Source organism: Penicillium brevicompactum (assembly GCF_028827555.1).
Source record: "Penicillium brevicompactum strain IBT 35665 chromosome Unknown utg000001l_segment0_segment0, whole genome shotgun sequence".
In the NCBI taxonomy this organism is placed as follows: Eukaryota; Fungi; Ascomycota; class Eurotiomycetes; order Eurotiales; family Aspergillaceae; genus Penicillium; species Penicillium brevicompactum.
In genome coordinates, this window is record NW_026623203.1 from 376,419 (window position 1) to 398,375 (window position 21,957).

General features: G+C 46.5%; 3 protein-coding genes across 3 annotated transcripts; 2 read left to right on the forward strand and 1 right to left on the reverse strand.

Moving 5' to 3' along the window:
* Positions 1-1,606: 1,606 nt before the first annotated feature.
* On the forward strand, positions 1,607-2,107 carry N7506_000088 (uncharacterized protein; the record flags this gene model as incomplete). The annotated part of the gene is made up of 2 exons (XM_056949384.1): positions 1,607-1,643; positions 1,692-2,107. The coding sequence occupies 2 exons, from the start codon at positions 1,607-1,609 to the stop codon at positions 2,105-2,107; spliced, it is 453 nt and encodes a 150-aa protein (XP_056815299.1).
* A 3,663-nt stretch (positions 2,108-5,770) lies between these two features.
* N7506_000089 (uncharacterized protein) lies at positions 5,771-5,986 on the forward strand (the record flags this gene model as incomplete). Its single annotated transcript, XM_056949385.1, has 1 exon — positions 5,771-5,986. One exon carries the CDS (start codon positions 5,771-5,773, stop codon positions 5,984-5,986), a length of 216 nt encoding a protein of 71 aa, XP_056815300.1.
* An 11,923-nt stretch (positions 5,987-17,909) lies between these two features.
* N7506_000090 (uncharacterized protein) lies at positions 17,910-19,622 on the reverse strand (the record flags this gene model as incomplete). The annotated part of the gene is made up of 5 exons (XM_056949386.1): positions 17,910-18,029; positions 18,084-18,437; positions 18,500-19,305; positions 19,371-19,474; positions 19,528-19,622. The coding sequence occupies 5 exons, from the start codon at positions 19,620-19,622 to the stop codon at positions 17,910-17,912; spliced, it is 1,479 nt and encodes a 492-aa protein (XP_056815301.1).
* Positions 19,623-21,957: the final 2,335 nt, after the last annotated feature.

Here is a 21,957-nt window from a genome sequence, read left to right on the forward strand (position 1 = left end):
ACAAATACTAGGGGGAATTGGGTGAACGATGAATAAGCCTGTCCCAAATGGTCCTAGTGGTATTTGACCACTCTCTCAGTTCGTCATGTTCAACACTACACATCTATATAACGCTTTCAAGTCTTTCTGTTCTAGTATACTATGGCGAGTGATAACTAAGTAGAGATAAAAGTTCATGGTTAGTTTATCAGTTGAAAACATTCATTATCTTCTCTCGCTGTAGCTTGAGGGATCAACCAATTATATATCATGTTAGCACGTTCGTTAGCGGTCCAGCCTTCAGTAAGGGTAACAGTTGACTATCATGTTGAATAGTGAGCCACCTTTCTCCATTACTAAATTCCAAGTAACTTGCGTTTTTCTCGAATGATATTGCATAGATAAAGGGCTTCTTCGTGTTGATACTTAATTTTCCCCACCATTTCGCTTCCAGTCTCCTTTGAGTTCGTGGTCACTTCGGCGATACTGTAGCATATTGCGATATGTCTTTTTCCCTGTTTCCTCGCGATGCCCGACCGGCTAGATCTAGCACTATTCCTCCAAAATTCGAGCTTCAACCCAAATTTATCGGTCGCTCGAGTTCTAATAAGTATCACAAGCTTCTGATTAGGTTTTATGAAGTTTCGTTACTTTTGCAATTGCTTGGGCAGAGCCGCGGCGATCACAAACCGAAGCTGCATGATCTAAACAGAGACCAATCAACTCGTCGGGGGTTTTTACAGAATCTTTGCTATATTTGTGACTTTGACAAAGGAGGTGATTCCTGCACCGCGATCGGCCTTGAAGAGCTCGACACTCGCTACAGATTTTGGGTCGCCTCAAACAAAGGCACAGCTGAAATCACTCGCTTCCTTGAGAATGTCCTTGAGTCACTGCGTAATATCGATGATTTGCCAAAGACAGCGTAAGCCCAAAAAGGAAACGAGTTTTCGAAATTGTGTATCGACTTTGGAAAGAAACGCATTGCCAAGGAAGAACTGTTTGTACAATGCCGTGGCTGCTTGTCAGCAGAAGCTTTCAAATTCGAGTACATGCGAAGGTATCTAGCCCTTTCCAAAGGCTTATGCTTACCGGCTCTGATATTCTGGTAGCTGAAACACTGAGGCAGTGGTTCAAATTGCTTTTGAGCCATGACGATGATCTCACACTTTGCACGTTTGCTTACGATACCCGGCATTCGGAATGTTTTTCACAACTGCAGATCGGTTCTGTACAACAAAAGGACATAGGAGGCCCGGAAAAAGACTTTGAACGTTTTGCGCACGTGAGGCATCTGCTTGGACGACTAGCCCATCGCATACGGGCATCGAAGGAGCTTTTTGAAGCTGCTATTGATGTGAGCTACATACTCGAAGCTTTCGATATTCTCGCCGTGGAGCCTCTAGCATCTGTGCCTCCTCCACAACCCGACAGACATACCTACCTTGGCGGTGTTCTCAACCGTATGTTACCGAAGAACTCTAACAAGCGACTGGAGGTCGAACGCGGTCTTTTCAAATTCAACGCCGTGATATAAATCTTCGAGAAGTTCCCACGCAAATATCTGAATATTAAGCCGCGAATTCATGCGGAGGTACAAATACTTGAATACTTTCACCGCAACCAAATGCTACATGCGAAGAACGACCGCTATATTGCGTGCAGTAAGCCGGCCTGTTTATGTTGTGAGATGTATTTCAAGTACCACCCAGCACGAATGGTTGTCCCCGAATCGCACCAAAATGTGTGGACAAATTGGGGACCTCCTCTGGTGGAGAACTTTACCAAATTCAATGCGGCTGGAAGACAGCAGTTGGATGTACTGAACAGAGTGACACAAGAGCTTCGTGAACTTGTCATCAATCAAGCCCTTAGACAATCCTCGGTTGGCCATAGACATCCTGATTCAAGAACAGGAATCACAGAGCTCTGCCACAATAGCTCTGCCTTTACGTCTACCATTCTCCACCAACAAAGTCCATCTGCAGAATGCGAGGACGCCTTCATTGACCGGCTGAATGAAAAGTTGAAAAATGGCTCGGGTGGACGATCAAGTGGCTCTGATATATTGAGAGACATCGACGAGGAATCTGACCTGGATGGCGGAGGTGCTTCAATCTATGTCTAGATAAATTGAGAACAACCTGCAACATTTCGATCGTTATAATACGACAGATTATGTATAGCACAGTATACTTAAAATTGAAAAATAAAACTAGTACTGGCTGCCTTCCTCATCATAATATGTCTAAGGCCGGAGATAAAATATCATAAATTGAATCGCTGCTTTATTTGCATATATTCATCTTTTCATGCCTCTTTAGATTATCATGTCGCGTGAAGGGTTTACTACATTGGTCGCAAGTGAAGTTTTCCGCCACCCCTGAATGTCTTTCAGCCAACAACCTGCGGTAAGCTTTGACATGCCGATGCATATCCACTTGTTCAGCTGCACGATAAGCACAGAAACCGTTCGCACATTTGACAGGCTTGAGGTGTTGCCGAATATGTCTTCTGTTAGACATCAGTAACGGTATTGAGTTCATTTTAGAGACGTGTTTATATCTCAAATTTTGTTTCCCATCCAATGGCCTCTTCCATTCGCAATTCTGATATAGGCAGCGATACACTCCATTGGAAAAAGACATCAAAAGGTCTAGCGAAGGCAATTCTGCTTCTTCAAACTTGACCCTCGACTGTGATACAGTAGTCAGCGGTACTGAAGCGCGTCCTTCTTGGACTCCCTCAAGGTTGGAACCCTCCGCAAATACCATATTCCGGGCATCGTCTTGACATAGTTCCCTTTCATTAGGAATGACATCCGATGGAGCACTCTACAGAGGCCAATTTTCGGAGTAGTTCCCAGTGAAAAGCGATTGGTCTAAGGTAGCTGTATCCGCGAAGTCGTAACTATTATCCGGCTGCTGAAATGCATGAAATGTTGTTTCTGAAAAAGGTGCTGCACCACCTTGTGGGTTGGGGACCATTGAAAGATCAAACGTTTCAAATTGATGAAAAGACAGGAATGAGTCGGGCAGAAAATCAAGGGCAGTACTTGAAATCCAATCCTCGTTGTCCTCATCCTGGTCAGAAAGTGGTACTTCCATAGCTATTGATGGTATCGTGGATAGAGACTCAAGGAAAAACCCACGTTAATACTACCAGGATATATACAGAACCACGACCGAAGTAGTGCGTCTTTGGCTAATTCATACTAACTTGCATTGATTGCGTAACCAATAGGGAAGAGACACATCTTTTGGTGCTCGAAACCAATTCAAAAATGGCGCGCTAAGCAGCGACTCCACATGCCGATCAGCTGCTGCAATGCATAGGTACCCTCATCCACTCGCCACTATTCACCGCTACTTCAGTTGGAAAGTAGAAAAATCAATGAAATACGCAGCATCAAACTCAGCTACAAACACCCATCATCTACCGGCATATTTTCCAGATTGTGCACCGTCTTGATTATCTGGAGGACAGAATATGCCTACGAAAATGTAGTTGCTCTAGCAATTCAATCTTATTGTTCTCATATTTTCTATTCGGAAAACCTACTCGCGTAATCAGGATCTGCAGGTAAGCTGGCTAGCACCCAGACATGAAACAAATACGAACTGAAAGACTTCAAAAATGACCAATCTGGTTGGTCCACATATTGTTCGATGCTTCACCGCTTGTTCTGATGGGATCTTCTCAGACTTGAACATCGCTATACGCCTTCGATCTGTGGCACTACGATGATTGATGATCTCTAGCCATCACGGATGGCGCATCTTACGGGCTGACGTGCAACTGGTATTCTCTAGTAATATAATGCGGCATCTTTGTGATAGGTGCTAAACTTCTAAAAGCTGAATGGTATTGCATGTATCGGACTTTGGCTTTCGCACATGTAAGATAGATTCAGGTAGCCTCAATGAAAGCCTTCTTCATACCACTCAGCCAATATATACAGACAAAGCTCGGACTATGCTCGAACACATCAACGCGAGTGGTTTCTGACGCCATTGTACATACATGTCTCCGTAAGTTCCAATTTTTGTATATAAATAGCTTACTGACCAAGCCAAATTGGTCCGGCTCCAATATATCAAACCAACGACCTATTCAATTTCATTTTCCAACGTGAGAATCCACGACTATGGCAACTCGCCAAGGTTCAACTAACCACGAGGCTCTAATTAGTGGGTCTTCTTCACTTACTCCTCTTCAGATATATTGTGCTCTAATGCGAGACAAAGACCAGCTCGTGGGAGAAGAGATGTTTCGCGCAAACATCACGCTGGCCCTAGCTCAATCAAACAGCTCCGACGACTTACTGGTTGGTTGTCTGATCCTCGAAAATTCACTCGCGACTGACTGAGTAACAGTCGGATACTAGTCAAGTCGTTGGGTCATATAACTATTCTGCAGGAATGCAATACCTGCAAACAATGCGTATTGCTTCATTTTACGATCAAGTCAGAGACCCGAAGACTGCTGTGTTCCAACTTCTTGGCTTTGCTTTTCGCTCGCTACCGGGATCAGAAGCCCATGCCCTGATGTGCAGCATGCTTCGCTGGAGTTACATAGGACACCACGTGGAAGCCCGTACAGATAGTACAAACACAATGGCTCCTCTCACCACTGAATACCCACAGTTACGGTCTCCTTTGAGCAATTTGAGTACCGAATTAAACGCACCATCTGACTCTCACGATGAAGACAACCTACCAAGGTACACATCTGCTTTGTTTGAAAGAGGACAAGAAGACGGCAGAGTACTCCAACGTACATATTCAACGCTCACCTTAGACCCTCCTCGGTTCAAAGTGAGCATAAAGTTTGGAAAGTGGAATGGATCGGGAACCGGACGTAATAAGAAGATTGCTGGCCATTTGGCTGCAAAGGACCTTTGTGATCGACTGGGAATCACGATTTGAAGGCAATGAGGAAATCCTATGTATGAAAGCTCCTTCTTAGTGCATATTCAACACTTCGCTAGTCAAGCCTAAGATATACATTCTATATATCGTTGCAGATATCTTTCTATCTAGTCTTGAACACTTACGGACCGTGAGATTGATTTTGCTTTACTGGTATATATTCGTTACCATCTCGAGGCTTTTCTGCTCAATATGAGAGCTGTCCGTTTCCGCTTACTGTAGCTCGAAACAAAAGATCTCAACAGAAACGACAGAGAATAGGGGGATGTGCGTTCCTGTGGAAGTGTTCGGTAGTTTGTTGATCAATAGCAAAGGATAAATTTCTTGTCTACAGCAAAGTGATATCGCGAAAAGACCGGGGCAAACTGTGTCGGTATCGGGAAATTTTCTGGGATCACTATTTGGTTTGAAATATTTTATGCACAGTCTACCACCCGTCTTGGAGACGATGAGAATATCCTGGGCCCCGTTTCACAGGTCACCTATATATACACGCGGTGACTCCTGGGCCTGTTTTACAACCAAGCATCAGAGACGGCTTCCGCGGCCGCCGATCTGAAGGATAGAAATAGCTCCTCTAATTGAAACATCCTTACCGAGAAAACGCCTATCAGAATTGCCACTGAGGCAGGCAAAGCATGAAAAAGGCACCTATCACGGCTCACTATGAGCTGGGCTATTCTTTATTGAAGCAGCTTTTTTTTTGAGAGAGCGCATAGCACTTATAAATTCACGGCGCCCGGAGATTGACCTGCTTCATCATTCTGCCGTTGTCCTTTACTTTGTTTGATTATTTTATTTACTTGCACGAAACCTACCTTATCTTCCTGCATTCGAACAAATCCTTCCTTGCGGACACAATGCCCCTGAATACTTCCGCAGCCACAATTCGGATGCGTCTTGCCATCATTTTCCTTGCCATCACCTGGCTGGCCCTTGGCGATCTCAGTTCCGCCATTGTACGCTTTGCTGTCATTCTGCGAGACCGCGAAAAATCTGACATCGTCACCTCGAGCGACTCTATTTTCGACATCACGTTTCAAACCATTATGGAAACGTCCTCGTGGGCATGGTGATTGTGGCCCTGGTGTCAGCCCTGTTTTCCATCTTCGGGTTTGTCCTTGTGATCTGCCCGAAGGTGGTACAGCAAACAGCACTGCTCAATTCCACTACAGTTGCATTCAAATCGTTGTGAGTGTGATTGTTCTCTCCTTGGGGGGTTATGTTGCCAGCCACGTTCACGGCTTTGAGACATCCTTTGAGCTTTTTGACAGTGCAGGCCGCTTTCCATACTACAAGATTATGTATTACGGAGCCGTTGGCCAGTCCGCCTTCAGATCTGGAGTGGTCATCATGTCTGTTGTATGTTTTATCGTAGGTGGCTTATGCGGTCACTAGGAGAGTACGCGCACTGAGTCTACCAATCAGTCAAAGTGGGGGTTCAAAGATCTGCTCTGAGTAGGGCCGTGTCAAGGAATGAGAGAGAGAGAATTAAGATGGAAGGTAGTGAGAGATTTTCATGATGGCTCTTCGAAGGACGACGGAAGGAGATAGAATTTGGAGCTATTGGGAAAAGCTGCCGGATGTGTCATGCAAGAAATTATTTTTATTACAATGATGCTGAGATGATTTACCAATCAGAATTTTTGTCCATCCAAGCATGCTCAGTTCTTGATCTGACTACCCCGCCCACTTTGGTCAATCTCAGAGTATCCTCACGTTAATGCTCACCCTTGGAGTAGCTCGATGTATGAGAAAGGTCATGATCATCGACCTTTTCTGCGTAAAGTGAACCAAACCGGTGTTCGCGAAGACTTCAAGAAGCCAATTGTGGAAATGTGAGCCATCCAGGAATGACAGCCACAAGGAATCAGTTGTAGCTTGTAGGTCTTTTTATCTCGACTTTCCGGAAATCTTCACGCAACTGAATATGATCCTAGCAGCACTGGGAAAACACATCTTGGCCCTGGGAGTTTTTCTGCTCCCAAAGGCTTTAGTTCGGCTTCTAGGAGCATATGGGCCGCTTCTAGGAGCCATATAGTCCCCAGGAGACCCGCCGTAGCTTCTAGGACGTTGTCCATGTACCACGGGGGATCCCCGTCAAATTCCTGCTGATAGCTTATTAATTCCTAGAACCTTGAGTGCTGTTCCTAAAGCCCTAGGCTAGGCGTCTGGGAATAATTAAATGACTCAGATTTGTGCGAAGGTGTTTTGTGAGTTAGTACCCTACGCTGGGAGGCAGAAGATTGACTCTAGGATTCAGAGATACGGCCCTAGGAGTGCAACGGCTCCCAGATCCAGGCAATACAATCCCCAAACCGATTTCGTGTTCATTCAGGAACGTAGAGCCAAGAATCCAGGAGTAGGTTAGCGTCTTAGGATAAGGAAGTAGCTCCAGGAGCTAATAAAGTAGTTCCCAGGGGATACGCCGCTCCTTTTAATGATTTTGTGGTTTTCAGGATCAAACCCTATCAACCCTGGGAATGAAGGCTTGGCCCTGGGAGCTATCTTGCTCCCGGGGGCTTCAGTGCGGTTTCTGTCAGGGATATACATGAAGTATACAGGATGTTTGGAGAAATGATCTGCGGGACCCACATGGTGCATGTGGGTTCCCCTGAACGCGAGGAAGCCTGTTCCTTTTGCTTCCTCGCGCTACGTCTTGTATCTAGAGTCGACTATAGCTTTCTTTAATATTGACTATTCATCTGCGTATACGTGAGATCCTCACGCAACGGAGATGGAAGAGTTTTGTGAGTCAATAAAATATCCTGGAAATGAAAGGCAGCATATTGATTCTCGGATGCAGAAATACGGCCCCGGGAGCGCAATAGCTCCCAGATCTAGCCAATGTGTTCCCATAACCAAGTCTTAATTCAGCCAGGATCGTAGATTGAAGATCCCAGGGTAAAAGCTCGGATTCCTAGAGCCACGAAATCGCTCTGGGAGCTAAAGAGGGGTTCCCTGAGAATTCAAAGGTCCTGGAATTCAGTTGAACGTTTCCAGGATCGGTGATGTCGGCATTTACTTCGGCCGCCGTTGCTGGGTATAGGCGATTCTTTCCACCACTGATTTTCGAGCAAAAGCATCACTAGAATGAAGCAGCATCTCATCAGAAGTTTTTGGCGCAATATTTAGCTCTTGAAATTGTGAAAACAACGCTATGTTTATGTGACTGGCAATAGATGTGTTAAGTGGTACTAAGACACATGCGGTCTGCCGCGCCCTTGACACGCCACTAGGAACAAATTCGCTGCTCCCAGGAGCTAGACTAGAATCATCTGATAGACATGACTAATACCTGTCACCATCAGTTATTTAACCCGCCAACCCTGCTTTTGCAGTCTAGATAACCATTTCATCCTTTTCGTCTGAGAAAAAACTGTCAGCTTGGTAGTCTTGTTCAACCACCTCAATGGCACAAATACGCCAACAGACCCGCCAAAAGGCAGACTCTGGCAACCAAAAAAAGGCCACACTCACTTCTCGCATAAAAAAGCCATCTCATAGATTGAAAGGCCCAAAAGGCACGATTTCCAAGTCTACCGTTCCCGCGAAGCCAAAAATCGAGTTTCTGCCAGCCTTGTTGTTGAGCGTGTGCTACCCGGATGAACATACAACTCTTATACGACTTGGAGACTACGTTCTTGCAGATTAAGAAGCGAAAGAAAGCGCTGAACAGATTTATAATCTCATCAAATCGGTTCGCAAGCTCGAAGTGCCAGATTATACATCTCGCCAGAACGCTCTAGAGGTTGAGATGAATGCCGAATGCGCAAAGGAACCTCAAGAGACAGAAGTGGAATATGAAAAGCGGATGGATTTTGCGAGCCATTGGGTCCAATCCTTGCCTGTTCGTAAAGCAAAATGGATATGGAGAGCTCGGGTGGTGATTGAGGCGATGGGTCTCTTTCTTGGGTTGTCTGATACCCAACATTCTGAGCTTAAATCGGGAGCGCTACGTCGATTTGACCCGAAAGCATTCTACATATATTCATGGATTTGTCTGACAGGGGGGAGAGGTGTTAGGACTTGGGGGGGACGTGGAGGTCCAATACCTCCACCGCCTTTATTATCAAAAGGTCTCTCTATCCAGGAGCAAACAAAGTGGTACTACACTATGGCGCTTTCCCTTCAGGAATATGTTTTGAACAAATGGGCCAAAGGACAAAAATTGAGAGAGGTGCTTACGATCAATACTGTGAGATCAGTCGGGTGCCCACATGTTTAGAGATCACATTTCTTCTCAATCCAACTTTGAATCATCGAATGGATTTTTTCTGCCATTCTTGATATTCTGATTTTATTGAATAGCTGTAACCTCAACCTCCTCTTATTTCATTCACGGGCCCTGCCAGATCAACTCTGAAAGGGTGGTTCCTCTGCAAGCGTTCGTCTCTAGCCCTCAACATCGTGAGGTTTGATCACTTTCCCCGACCAACTATCCCTATTGTTGAATACACCGTCAGCAGTCCGCTGAACACGTAAAAACTCCAGCCAGAATTTGACTATTTCGATTGACCGTTGCAGTAATTGTAAACTCAGTCCACAAATACCTGCGTCCATATAGTCTGTAAGAGGCACAAATGCCTGATGGAGATGGTATTGTTCACACCTTTGACTTTATCCTGTGGACAAAATGGACGCACAAAACAGCTCCACAGCCCAGGAAAATTAAGATCACCAGCCCAATGAAATGCCAAACGTTGGCGAAAACGACAAGTTACAGGAAATATCTGACTATGTCCGATTTGTAAGTGTGACGACTGGGCTTTAAATATTCTTGCTGGCCATTGAAGTCCTCCCTCTCACAACAGAAAGCTGATACAAGACACGCCCTAGCGACCGAGCCCATTCAATATATTCTGAAGGAGCTAGCAGACCTCGAGCACGACGATCCAAAGTCCGCCTTTCCCGCAGCTCGATTTGTTGGACTCTATCGACGTCTATGGGAGTCATGCGTGTCCAAGCACATCAATGGCCAGAGGCTAGAGCAGGAGAATCTTCTTTTGGAGGAAGCTGGTGCGCACCTGAGAAAAAAGAGAGATGGCCTTCAGCTTCGCCACGACAAGCAGCTAGCCCGGCTGCGCTTTTTGGAGCAGGCATTGGATTCATCCAGAGAAAGGCTAGTTAGCGTACTCAATGACTGGACATACATTTCAATCAGACGCCTCTTTTGCTTTCGTTGAACGCCTCAGATATTTGAGAAATAGAACATTGTAGAACATAATAATCATCATCAAACAAAGAAGTTCAAAAAGAATGCAAAAAAGCAAAAAAGGGCATCTTTTTGGTCATAACTTCGAAAATTGAGTGAGTGTTGACAACGTTGGGCTAACCTTCAACGGGTTGACAGGTCGCGCACATACTACTGTGACCTCGCTTTCCACAGTCTGGTCGGACAGACCCCAGCTCAACACAACCAACACCACACTAAAGCGAGGCTAGGGAAAAAAGTCCATAATTTCGAGAAATGAAGTTGTAGGCGGTTTTCGGTGATTCAACGTTGAGTTACTCACAGGTGAGGTATCAGAACAAGAAATATGAGCCTGTCATTGCGGACGGAATATCTTCCACAAAGCCTCAATTTAAGAGGGCCCTGAAGGATTCGGCAGTGAGCCATAGTTTCTTGACCGACTCAACATCCTTTTTCCCAACACCACTCTAACTTGTCTCTCTCGCTGAGCTAAATGCATAAAAATTGTCGCTGCATGTCGCTGCATGTCGCTGCATGTCGCTGCAAATAATTGCGGTAAAAAGAAGAAATGGGGTTCAACAGGCCTCAATTAAGAAAGTTGTTCCTCAACGCGTTCTGCCAAGCAGAGCACTTATGCAACAGAAGGAGCCGAGAAGTCTTTAAATACGTCCTCTACCCCCGGCAATTTGCTCTTCAATTTATTCACCTGACTCTGCAAAGCCGAGCAGGCTTGTGTCTGAGTCACTTGATAAGTTCTTCCCCTTGACCCGGTACTGAATTCCACTGTACTGACATTCATAGAATACATCGTGGATAAGCAAGCCAGCCAGTGCCTGTGAGAGATACAGGTATGATTCCCACCAGATGCACTGCCATTCACACCAGCCGATTAAAGGTGTATATGCAAAGATGCCTCCACCACAGCAGCCGACTGAGCTGATCTTCTGTACAGCCTCTGTGTATTTCCAAGAGAAAGTGCGAATGTTCACGTCGAGGTATGTGAACCTTAGCCTGACCTGTCTCACTGATTCCGAAGACGATGCGATTTCAATAGAACCGAGGACAATTGACCACAATACACGAGCGCAAGAGTCACAGCTCTTTGCCGTATCTTCGTCCCTAGTTTTGGCCACCAGAGCATGTGAGTCATGGATTATGTCGCCGATGTACAAGCTAATGAACGATGGTGAACATCGACATTGCACCAGAAGTCCCCGAGGATACAGCACCCCCGTTAGTGCTCTGCACAAAGCCACTGTCTACACACTATTCATGGCCCCGTCGCATCAAACCACGCAGCAAAGAATCAGGTGAAGAAGGAACGGGCTAATAACAGGTGCGGACATCCGATCACGAGTTTCGCTGCGCAGAAGCTTGAGACGTCCATTCTTCATGAAAATGTGAGTGATTGATCACATCCTCTGCTGCGCTATATCAGTTGTTGCGAATTTTTGTGCTCTAAATCACCAATACCATTACTGATTTCTATGCCACTATAGGAGCAGCCGTCGCCACTGTGAAAGATGCCCGTTGAGAGTCCTATCGCCGGATCGGAGATAAGACCACGTCACGACGACGCGTGATCCATCGCGTCTTCCGCCTCAACCTCACCGCCCTCACACCATGAACGGCGGAGTGTACGAACCTCTGCCGTCCCCATCGCGAGGTCTTATCCCATTACGACTGTACGCTTTGTCGTCACAGGTATTCCGTCACGCGCCTTTGGCTCTCAGAAGTTGCCCGGTGCACCCAGCGCGGCTTATTCGAAGCGATAGCTGGAGAGTGCGACGAATTGGATACAACATCATGTCAACATGCCATGAATGGTGACGCATTGATGAATACAATTGTAAGTGATCCCGTCGGTAAGATAAGGCCACGAACCTAATTGATCGGTTTGTCTCAAGCGAACGTTCTGCGAACTTTATGAACAGGTAAGTCATAACTCGTGCAAGTGGTAAGCCTTGCTGACTCGGATCCTACAACAGCGCCCCTCCTATTCCCGTCACTCGAGTCGAATGCGAAGCGACCAATCTTGTCTGCTCGAGCTTCTCTATACCGATGCGATCGCAAGCTATCTGTCCCTTCCTCATGAACACTGGTGGCATGGACGAGGAATGACTGGAAGGTTCACATCGTCTCGGCCCTTCTCTTAGTCGACACTATGCACCAGCCATGTGCTGATGTGTCTACCGATACAACGACCAAGGCATAATGGGCCAAACCACCGTCCGTCTCGGTGTTCGAACATCGCGAAAGAATAGGTTCCTTGTGGATCGAATTCCTGGCGTCCAATGGGTGATATTCATTGTCCTCGGTTGGAATCTCGCGTCTTAATCCTGGAACTCCAAAAGACCGAGGAATGCTGGTGGTTTTGTCCACAGCCCGGCCTTTTGGAAGCAACGGCCGGAGAGCGCGGTGAACCAGAACACAACATGGCATGAATGGTGCTGCATTACCTTGTCGAAGAGGATTGTAAGTGATCTATTTGGCAAGTTCATATGACCACGAATATCGCTGATCGTCTCGTCTCAAGCGTACATAGCGTGCCCTCTGCGAACTCTATGAAAGGTAAGTCATAACAACTCGTCAAGTGGTAAGCCTGGCTGACCCGCATCGAACAACAGGACGTCCTCATTTTCTCTGCTCGAGTTCCCCTATACCGATGCGATCGCATGCTGTCTATCATTTCCACACAGCTACTGGTGGCATCGATGATGAGCCAATATAAAGTCCAGATCGTCTCGGCCCTTCTCTCAGTCGACTCTGTGCATCAGTCATGTGCTGATGTGTCTACCCGATGCGAAGCCCAAACCGTAATGGGCTTATACCACCGTGTCTCGGCATTCGAACACCGCGAAAGAATAGCCTCCTTGTGGATCAAATTCCTGACGTCCAATGAGCGATCCTCATTATCCTCGATTCGCATCTCACGTCTTTTGATGCCTGGCAGCTCGACAGGCACCGGGATGAGCTCATGTTTCGGTCTGGCTCATGGCGGACGAGTCCTACTTTCACCGACGAGCAGGCTGTGGGTCTAAGTCTGCGTGCAAGGAGAGGGTGAGGCGGGACCCCATTATTTCGAGCCTACAGATGAACATTGGCCATATCAGGTACGGACCGATAAAAGGAGATGGTAGGGTGTCCCGAGTCAACTAGAGAGCCACGAGCTACGAATCACCGACCCATACTGTCCTATCCGATCCTACTCCGCGTTGCCGAGCCGGTCGATGTATTCCAGCGGGTGGAGCTACCAAGCGGAAACGAACAAGTGAAAGTGAATCAACCGGACATGCACGACGCTGCATCAAGAGCACCGTCAGAACTGCTGTGGTGTCTTTGGATATACGCTGGCTGGATCTGATGCCTAAGCACCTTTTTTCTATCAAGCCGAGTTACGTGTGCAAAGACCATTTGCCCTGGATGTCACTGCATCTCCAGGTTAGTCAACCCGAGCGCGTGTATCTCTCACTGAAATCGTCTTCTGACATATCGCGTGCAAGCGGTTTTCTCTGGGAATGGCCGAGCTCTCTACGTCCCCTACGTCGCCTGTCCTTGGGCATCAAATATATTTTGTCAAAACTCACCGCGCCCTGGCCGACATTTGGCATATCACTGTTCAAGCATATCCTTTGTAAAGGTGAGTTGGATGTCTGCACAACTTTACTCAGAGCCATCCTCTGTGCGACCTCTCTGACTATCTATGACAGCCTATGCTCAAATTTCTACCCCTAATCAGCATTCATATGATTGCTTTCGGCGGTATTGGTAACGCGCATGTCTGCTGCGGCTCCAATCCAAGTCCGTCGTAAATGCTGGCGGAATCGTCTTTATCAGATCTGGTCAAAATGGCGCTTGCTAGACCCGATCGGGCTGCAACTATGTTCTCTACACAGTAGAGTATGCTCGATCGCGTGAACTCGAGTACTATACCCAAAAGCAATGGCGATCGCTTTGGGTGCAGTAGTGGATGATGATAATGGGAGAGGACCGGCGATATAAATCGTAGTTGCTTACGGGATTATTCACGGGGTTGCGACGGTTCCGATGTAGAAGCAGCCAGTCGGAAATTTTTGAGCCAAGCCCCTCAATTTCTTAGCTGTCTTTATCGGGAATCCACTTTGACTCGCGACCGTTGTGGATGTAGGCATTCTACCAGCAGAGTGAGTGACTTGCAAGCCGCCTGAAGCGCCAAATCCGACTACGCGAGGAACAGTCTATCGCATCACCATAATTGTCTGAGCAACAGATTGTATTTCGAGCGCTCGTTCAATGCTTCATCTAGACCTGGTAGGTCTGATCGTGGGTGTTTTGCCAAATTATAGCTTCACCGAGGGATATTGGTGTTTGCATTGAACCAGCTCAATCGAACTGGAGGCTGTGTGCCACAAATACTGAGTAAACACCAGGGGATCATCGTAGCAAGTGATGCCAAATGGTGCAGAATGAAATGTCGAACTGAGGGGTGGTATTTTACCACTAAGAACAGGGTTATTCATCAAGTACCCATTCCCTCTTTGTCTCTGTATGGTAAACGGGGTACGCTCGGCATACCAGCGTTGTAACACGCTAGGAACGACTCCTGAGATCTGATAACACTTCAACAGCAAGATCCAGATAGAACAATGAATGCATCTCAATGGGACACCTTAATACTAGCACATACCAGTATCCGTCAATCCGACATAAAATGAAAACGTGGTTGTTAAGATATCAAGTTGTAATTTATCCCCATTTAGTATGGTGTTTCTAGCTGGCCGCTCGCATGTGAATTATGTTGAAGTTACGATGTAAAAAGGATAGATGTGCAAAAGATGCCTGGCATTGAATGAGGTTGTTTAAGTCTCTATCCCTCCAAGAGGTCACTCTCTAGCTATTTATACTAGTAAAAGTACTTTTGAAGAGGACACGGTGGTTATTTCCCATGTTATTGGCATAGGCGAATTCCCACTATAATTCGATCAGGCGATGGTTGCATGAACCTCGGAAATTGATGCATTGCCCGTACGGCAAATAGCTTCATATTTCAACAAATTATGTTAAGAATACGATGCCAAGATGTCGACAAAAGAGGGTCGCTATTCTACTAGTGCGCCCGAGGAATATTCAGCACCCCCATCTGCCTGATGATCGTTAAGGCTCTCAACGACCTTACTAAGCTCATCCCCTATTTATTCTGCATTTTCTATAGTATAAAAAACACACTCTCAAGTAGTCAATTGGCTATGCCCGTACTAGTCCGTACTGTAACGACCACGTTCCGACACAAGATTTCTAGGCGCCTTGCTATTTCGACCCGTTACATTAATGCGCTTTCAAAAAATTCATGCGCGAGGGAGACCCACACGTTCCTGGGATCATATCGGGCCCCAGGATCCATAGCATAGTTCCCAGGTACACCCTTGCTCGCTCCTAGGGAACAGACTCGTATTTCCCAGAGGACCTACAGCCCCCAAGAGTAAATGATATAGCCCCGGGGGAAGGTAAATCAGTGAGATCACCCATCGGATAATATTTCAACCGATAGCGTGACCACGCGTTTTACATCTGTGCCTTGGCCCACGATATTCACTAACAGGCTTACAATCCTTATCTCAAAAGACAGATGTCAACACCCAGAACCTAGACGCCCCCACGAATAGATCGATCGTCGGATCACATTTATTGCAGAAAAGACCACGGCTTCAAACCGTCGGCGTTTTGGGCGTTAATATTAGGGTAAATCATTGTTTGTGTAGGATGCGAAGCATCAAGCGATCCCTCGCACCCTGCGACAGCCCATAGCCGAAGAGAAGATTAGTGTCGGAATATATCCTTCTATCTGAACAAGCCAGCGGTGACTTACTGCTGGCGACTGACGGATATCATCCCTTGCTTGGTGAACGCATTCTTGCACCAGGCTGCGGCTCCCGTGTTGTGACCGCCGAGGGCCAGCGTGCAGGATCCAGGGGTGTTTTCCAACTAGACTGAATATACACATCTATCTACATGAATCAATTGACTTTTGCTTTTTGAGCATACATGCTGTCCACTTAACTGTGTACACAGTACCTAGCTGGTGATACCAACAATTAGTTTTATGTGAATTGGATTCCGTCGACCGGTCAGTGGGCAACTCTACCATGGATATTGGCCAATGGAACATCGCACCTGTCCCAAAATTTACTTTCCCGGATGCCTTTTTCAGAAGTTATCAGTTGCAGCAGTTTGACCCATCTATATGCAAGTGCGGCGTGCCCAGAGTCCTGATCAATACCAGGTGGTCTTGGCAATTTGGTAGTGTCTATCTGATAGGTCATCTCTCGTATTTCCACTTGGCTAACAGTTTTTCCAAGCCTTTGTGTTACCTAGTCAGCATACCCCAGGTATTAATTACTTCTATAATATGAAAGAGGCCGTCGCCTTTATATTGATCTGCCATCGACCCCCGACGTACAGAAATGTTACGCAACTTTTCTGTCTCATCTTGGGTAAGATTTTTGTTCTATTTTGCCACCGTCTCTCCCACCAAACTTGTTCCACAAAGCGTATCTCAGCATGTTATTACGCTTCATGTTATTCACGTGCAAAATCTACCTGGCCTGGCATGCTGCAGTAACTCTGTCTCAGGCGCATGACTACGAGATGGCAGGGGTAATTTCAAGCAAACAGAAGCAAGTTGGCTTTGGTACTCGCCACGTAAACATCCCGGCCTTTCCATTATATTTTTCCGATGCAGAATATCTCAGGATATTGACTCTAATTCTTATTTGGTGCGTTCGCTTAAGTCAGGTTGAGAATGCCATTACTGAGTTGAACAGACTTTCGACTTCTCAACCCGAAACGGCGCTCTATTTGCCAACAACGTCTCTATTTTCCCTTCGTCGCTCCCGATGCAGCTCAACGCCGTCCGCCATTGGCACTCCGGTCACCAGAACATTTCTTTAGCATACGATCTCCACGCTCGGTCTATCCCATCAGGGCCTGACGGGCTAGTGGGATATATGTTTCTCCTGAAACTGAGATTCTCAGATTTGCACGGGCGGCCAGCCTCAGACTCCATGATCAGCATCACGTTCAACCAAGGGTCCGACGGAAACTTTATTATCTCTCAAGCTGAAACAGGTCTTATTTCAATCACGAAAAGCCACCCACCATCTTGAATGGCTCACCTAATCCCGACCTTGGCGCCACATGAAGTAGCCGCACATAATCCCCTTTCGTTCACAAAGTTTGCTATGCCACCCCCGAAACACCTTCGTACCCAAATCACCGGTCCGCATTTCCCAGAATCAGGTCTACTATGACAGACAGAAACACTTGGTTAAAAATGAGAAGTAGTGCAGTCTATATGTGCCATTTTGTTTTCATATGCTTCCGGTATTGCAGCGGCCGATGCTTTTCGAGCGGATGAACTTATGCCGGAGGAGTCTTCTGTTATATTTAGGTTTACTTATGGCAGGACTAATACAGGTTATGTGCAGAGAACCAATGTGTCAAATTACTGGAAGGACATACTTGTCTGATTTTCCATGTTGTATTCCCAATGATTGAAGCCAAAGAGGACTTGAAAGCATAAAAAGGATGTAGAAGCACAGTAACGGAGTAGGAGATTGAAAGCAATATTCGACCGATCGGAACTCGGACACATTGCTGTTGCTTGCCAGCTCCAATTCGCCGACAGCGGGAGACATACTTTTGGCAATGAAAAACAGTAAGGCACAGTAGGACCCCTGTACTCGTGACACATTATCCTCTCAACACATTATTTGATTTCAGGTCAAAAGTCCCACGGAAATTGATAAGTGTATGCCAAAAGCCAGAACCTAATGGGCAATGATGAATGCACTGGCACCGACAGTAAGGGTGAACATTGCATACATGTCGTAGGACCTTATGTCTTGAACATCCCTGGCGTGGATAAACAAAATTTTAGTCATTGCTGTCTGTTTTAAAAGCAGCAGTAGTTGATCTTACAATCAACTCAACGTGAAGCTGACGCCACCTGAGATCAAGAAAAATGCAGCAATGATCTCCGTCGGCGGGCGCGCCGGGAGATATGAAGTCGACGGTTTGATGAACAATAGGAGGTAAGTCATGCCGCGGGCCAGGGCAAAACCAACCAGCATGGTATCCCATCTATAATGCAACAAGGTCGGATTTCTGCAATCCTGGTATCGCGAACGCGTGATAAGACCAAACAGGAACATGACTAGAACTGGTATTGGGTTCAGAGATCCACACTGTGAGTTCGAAGGTTGCCAGGCTTCATCCAAGGAACCTTGAGCAAGAGTTTGGAGGATGGTATTGTTAATCCATCGGCGAATATAGGTTGATTCAAGCAGCATGCCGGCCTAGTTATGTTATTAGCCACGGTGTACTAGACCCATGAGAAAACAAATCAAATGGAACTTACCAGACCGCCGCCAAACAACAGCATGGAAACAGAAGCGCGCTGAAGATCAGCAGCAGACCACACGTCACCCCACTTGGATAAGCTTTCCAGGAAGATACTAGTCACACTATTTAAGAAAATGACAAAAGATTCCACGGCCTCAACAGAAGGAATCCTGTATCTCCTGTTCCCAACGATATGTGCGGAGGGTCTCTTGTTCCACGCCCAACCAAAGTTCGCCCAGCAGCCAATAAAGCGCCCAAGCGTAAAAAGGCCGTAGCAAATGATAATGCTGCCTTTGAGTAAATGTGCAAGCCAATTGAAGAACTCATGACTTCTCATTATGTCATCGTAGGCCATAGTTCCAGTCACAAGAACGATGAACCCAAATGGAAGGATGGTATAATCAACAACATTGTACACTACACTCAAGATGCAAAGAGCCCAGCTCGACACTATGCCAGGCACACGTTTGGATATGATAAAACCATTACGTGTGCTTTGTGACAATTCACGTGTGCCAGTAACCTTTGTAGGTAGTTCTTTCAGCTTTTCACACCCACTCTGGCCAGCGGGCGGTTCGTAGGGAGGTGCATTAGCCTGGCCACGGCCAGCGTATGCGAAGATCAAGGCCAGACAAGCGTAAGCGCTAGCGACACACATCGCACTCCAACCGAGCGTTCGGTGCAAGTCGCTTTTGTTGGGATCCAAATCCGGGATCTGGCTGTCGTGTAGATTTCCGAGCAGCAAGCCCAAAGAGTTAAGAACCAGGAAGATGAAATGGGACGGAAGTGCGACCCGTGAGCGCAAAGTTCTGGGCAAGACCACTGATAGTGAGGAATTAGTTTCTTCCTCATCCTCTGCACAGTTCAAGAACAAGCGAGTTAATTACCGATAGGGAGAACGAAACACCAGCCCAGAACCAAGGGTGCGATGTGGGCCGTAATAGCGCTGGAATACTTTTCGAAGAAGAAATAGCTTGTTGGGAAACCCTTGCTAGTATGGGCCGCGGTCGTAGTTTGAGTCATATTGACGCTCATATGAATTACTTTCCAATGTCTGTTGATTCGTCGCCGCCGGGTGGTAGCGCAGTCGTACGCGACCCGAGTAAAAACACCACTGCAGAGGCGGAGAAAGTATCCATGTACCGGGTCGATACTGCGGTGAACGTAATACCAAGGACACAAATTCTTAAGCGAAGAAGCTGAAGACCAAAGCTTTCATCTAATCGTGACGTAACGATGCTGCCAAGCACTCGGCAGTAGCTATGTTCGCCCTTTGGTCTCCCAAAATGAGATGGATCTTCCAGAAGATGTTATACACGGGCCGACCTGAGCCTGATGGTCGCCTGTGTGAGGCCCAATAAAGCCGTAAAACTGAGGGACGTATACCGAAACAAGACTATAGTCATTAGGGAAGAAGGAATATTTTTATAGGAATTATAGCCAGCCGGTAGTTTATAAGGATAACTACGAACACGTGAACGACACGTCTATAGCTACGCAATAAAAAGCCCTTCAAATCAAAACCAAGTACGCCGAAGCTCGCCATCAATGATTTCTATGATGATTTTGCATCACATGCTCTACTGTGAGGTGGTTTCTGGTTTTAATTTTCGGGTTCTCTCGGATATAATTTTAGCGTTGCATTGTAAATGTAGGCGACCACGATAGATGCTTCGTCGTTTTTCTGCTTTTGACCAACCCTTTCCAGGTGAAGTGCTTGGTTCCATTTCTGCATTCATGCGTTCTGAACAACGGAGGTAGCTTGCTTGGATATCTCTGAATTCCGATCCTTTTCTGGCTCTTTACTTTCGAGCGACTCAGGAACCCAAACTAAGCTGAAAATATCGTTTAAGCGGAGAGACTTCATTGGCACAGATTGTACTCGCCCAGAAATGTGGGCCTGTAGTGCCCAAGTATGTAAGTTTGGCCCATAAGCGCCTCCCAATGACGCAACCGATCGCTGCCACATTGGGATTTGGCTGGTTTTTCCGCTGCCCCACCCAAAAATAACATAAATCAGGTTGCCTAATCTTTCCAGTGGATGCAAGAGTAGCAGCTACGACAGGGTGGGGTGCACGATCTGTCCATAATTGAATTTGGGGGACAACCCTCCTTACCGGTTTCCGGTACTGCGACGCAGGTGTGCCCAAAATGTTGCGCATATTCGATATTGTAAACTATATAGGGAACACAAATAATAGGAGCGAGGAAAGCCAGAGCCTATCCAGCTCGTCATGCGACGTCGTACGGCAGCGTGCAATTGAAGGGAATGCCTAATTCATTGTGTTCAAACTTTGGTCTCTCAAACCAGTCTCTGCAACCCATCCCGGCTAGTGAAGGGGCTTGGCTAGGAACGGAGTGTTCATGTTGAGAGAATTTCATTAGGAAACAAAGTTGGCGGATGGAATGCTATGCGGCATAGATCTCATTTTGGGTTCTGCCCGGGCAGAAAACTTCCTTCCTATTGTTGCAGAGCAAGCCACCCCACTACAGACCAATGAGCGTAGCGGCTCATATTTTTGCTGATACGCAGTAAGATAAAATACCAGTTGAACTTGCAGGCAGAAGTTATTATCTCACCCCCACAGTCGTCTCGTGTACCATCTCCGTTCCAAGTCCCTCTAGATTAAGTGCAACCTCGGTCACGTTTGGATACTGTATTATTTGCATGTGATGCTAGCGTTTTGGATTGTGGATAGGAGGGAATCATGGATACCCCACGTATTTGATTAAGCCCGAGGTGTATGGATCTGGTTGAAGTGTGGATTTGTAGCATCCGTGGCTGCTGACAAAAGCTATTTTAGCTTTTACTGCAATACTACTATAGTGTTATCATTAAAAGCTCACTGAGGTGTGAAGTCAATACCGTTGCAACGTAAGAATGAAGCAACTCTCTACATTACCGTGGAAAGTCAACCCCTAACGCAGCAATGTCGTTCTCGCTGAAACCCCCAAAAAGATATAGGATAGAACTTCCAGGGGCCAGGTCCATCCCTTAATGCTCGTGCATAAGGGTTTCAGGAAGGGGAGGGCCAATGATCAGCGTGAAATACTCTGCGTTCGTATTGGCTTTTCACCACGGCATTACTAGAATGAAACCGATGGTTGTTGGTGGATTGGGTGAATACCAGTCTGCCGAGCGTTGTGAGATCCTGGTTCAACGGCCTTCCCCCGATTGACGATTTGAACTTAGTCCTGATGATGGGTCTTCGCTGGCTCGAAACGGCCTATATTCCTTCGACTCCATCGCAGACGAAAGGACGGCATCGACTTTCAATACCTAACAGCCACGGAAGTCGTTAATTCCCGAAATTCGATAAAATTGTGAGAGAAATGGCATTATACGAAGTTGTATTCCCCCGCATTCCTCTCATCATCTACACCTCTCGATAACGGCTGTTTAGCGGTGTTAAAACGTTCGTATGGTCGGATGGTTGAGACAAAATTGCAGGATGGAAATAATCATATCGACAA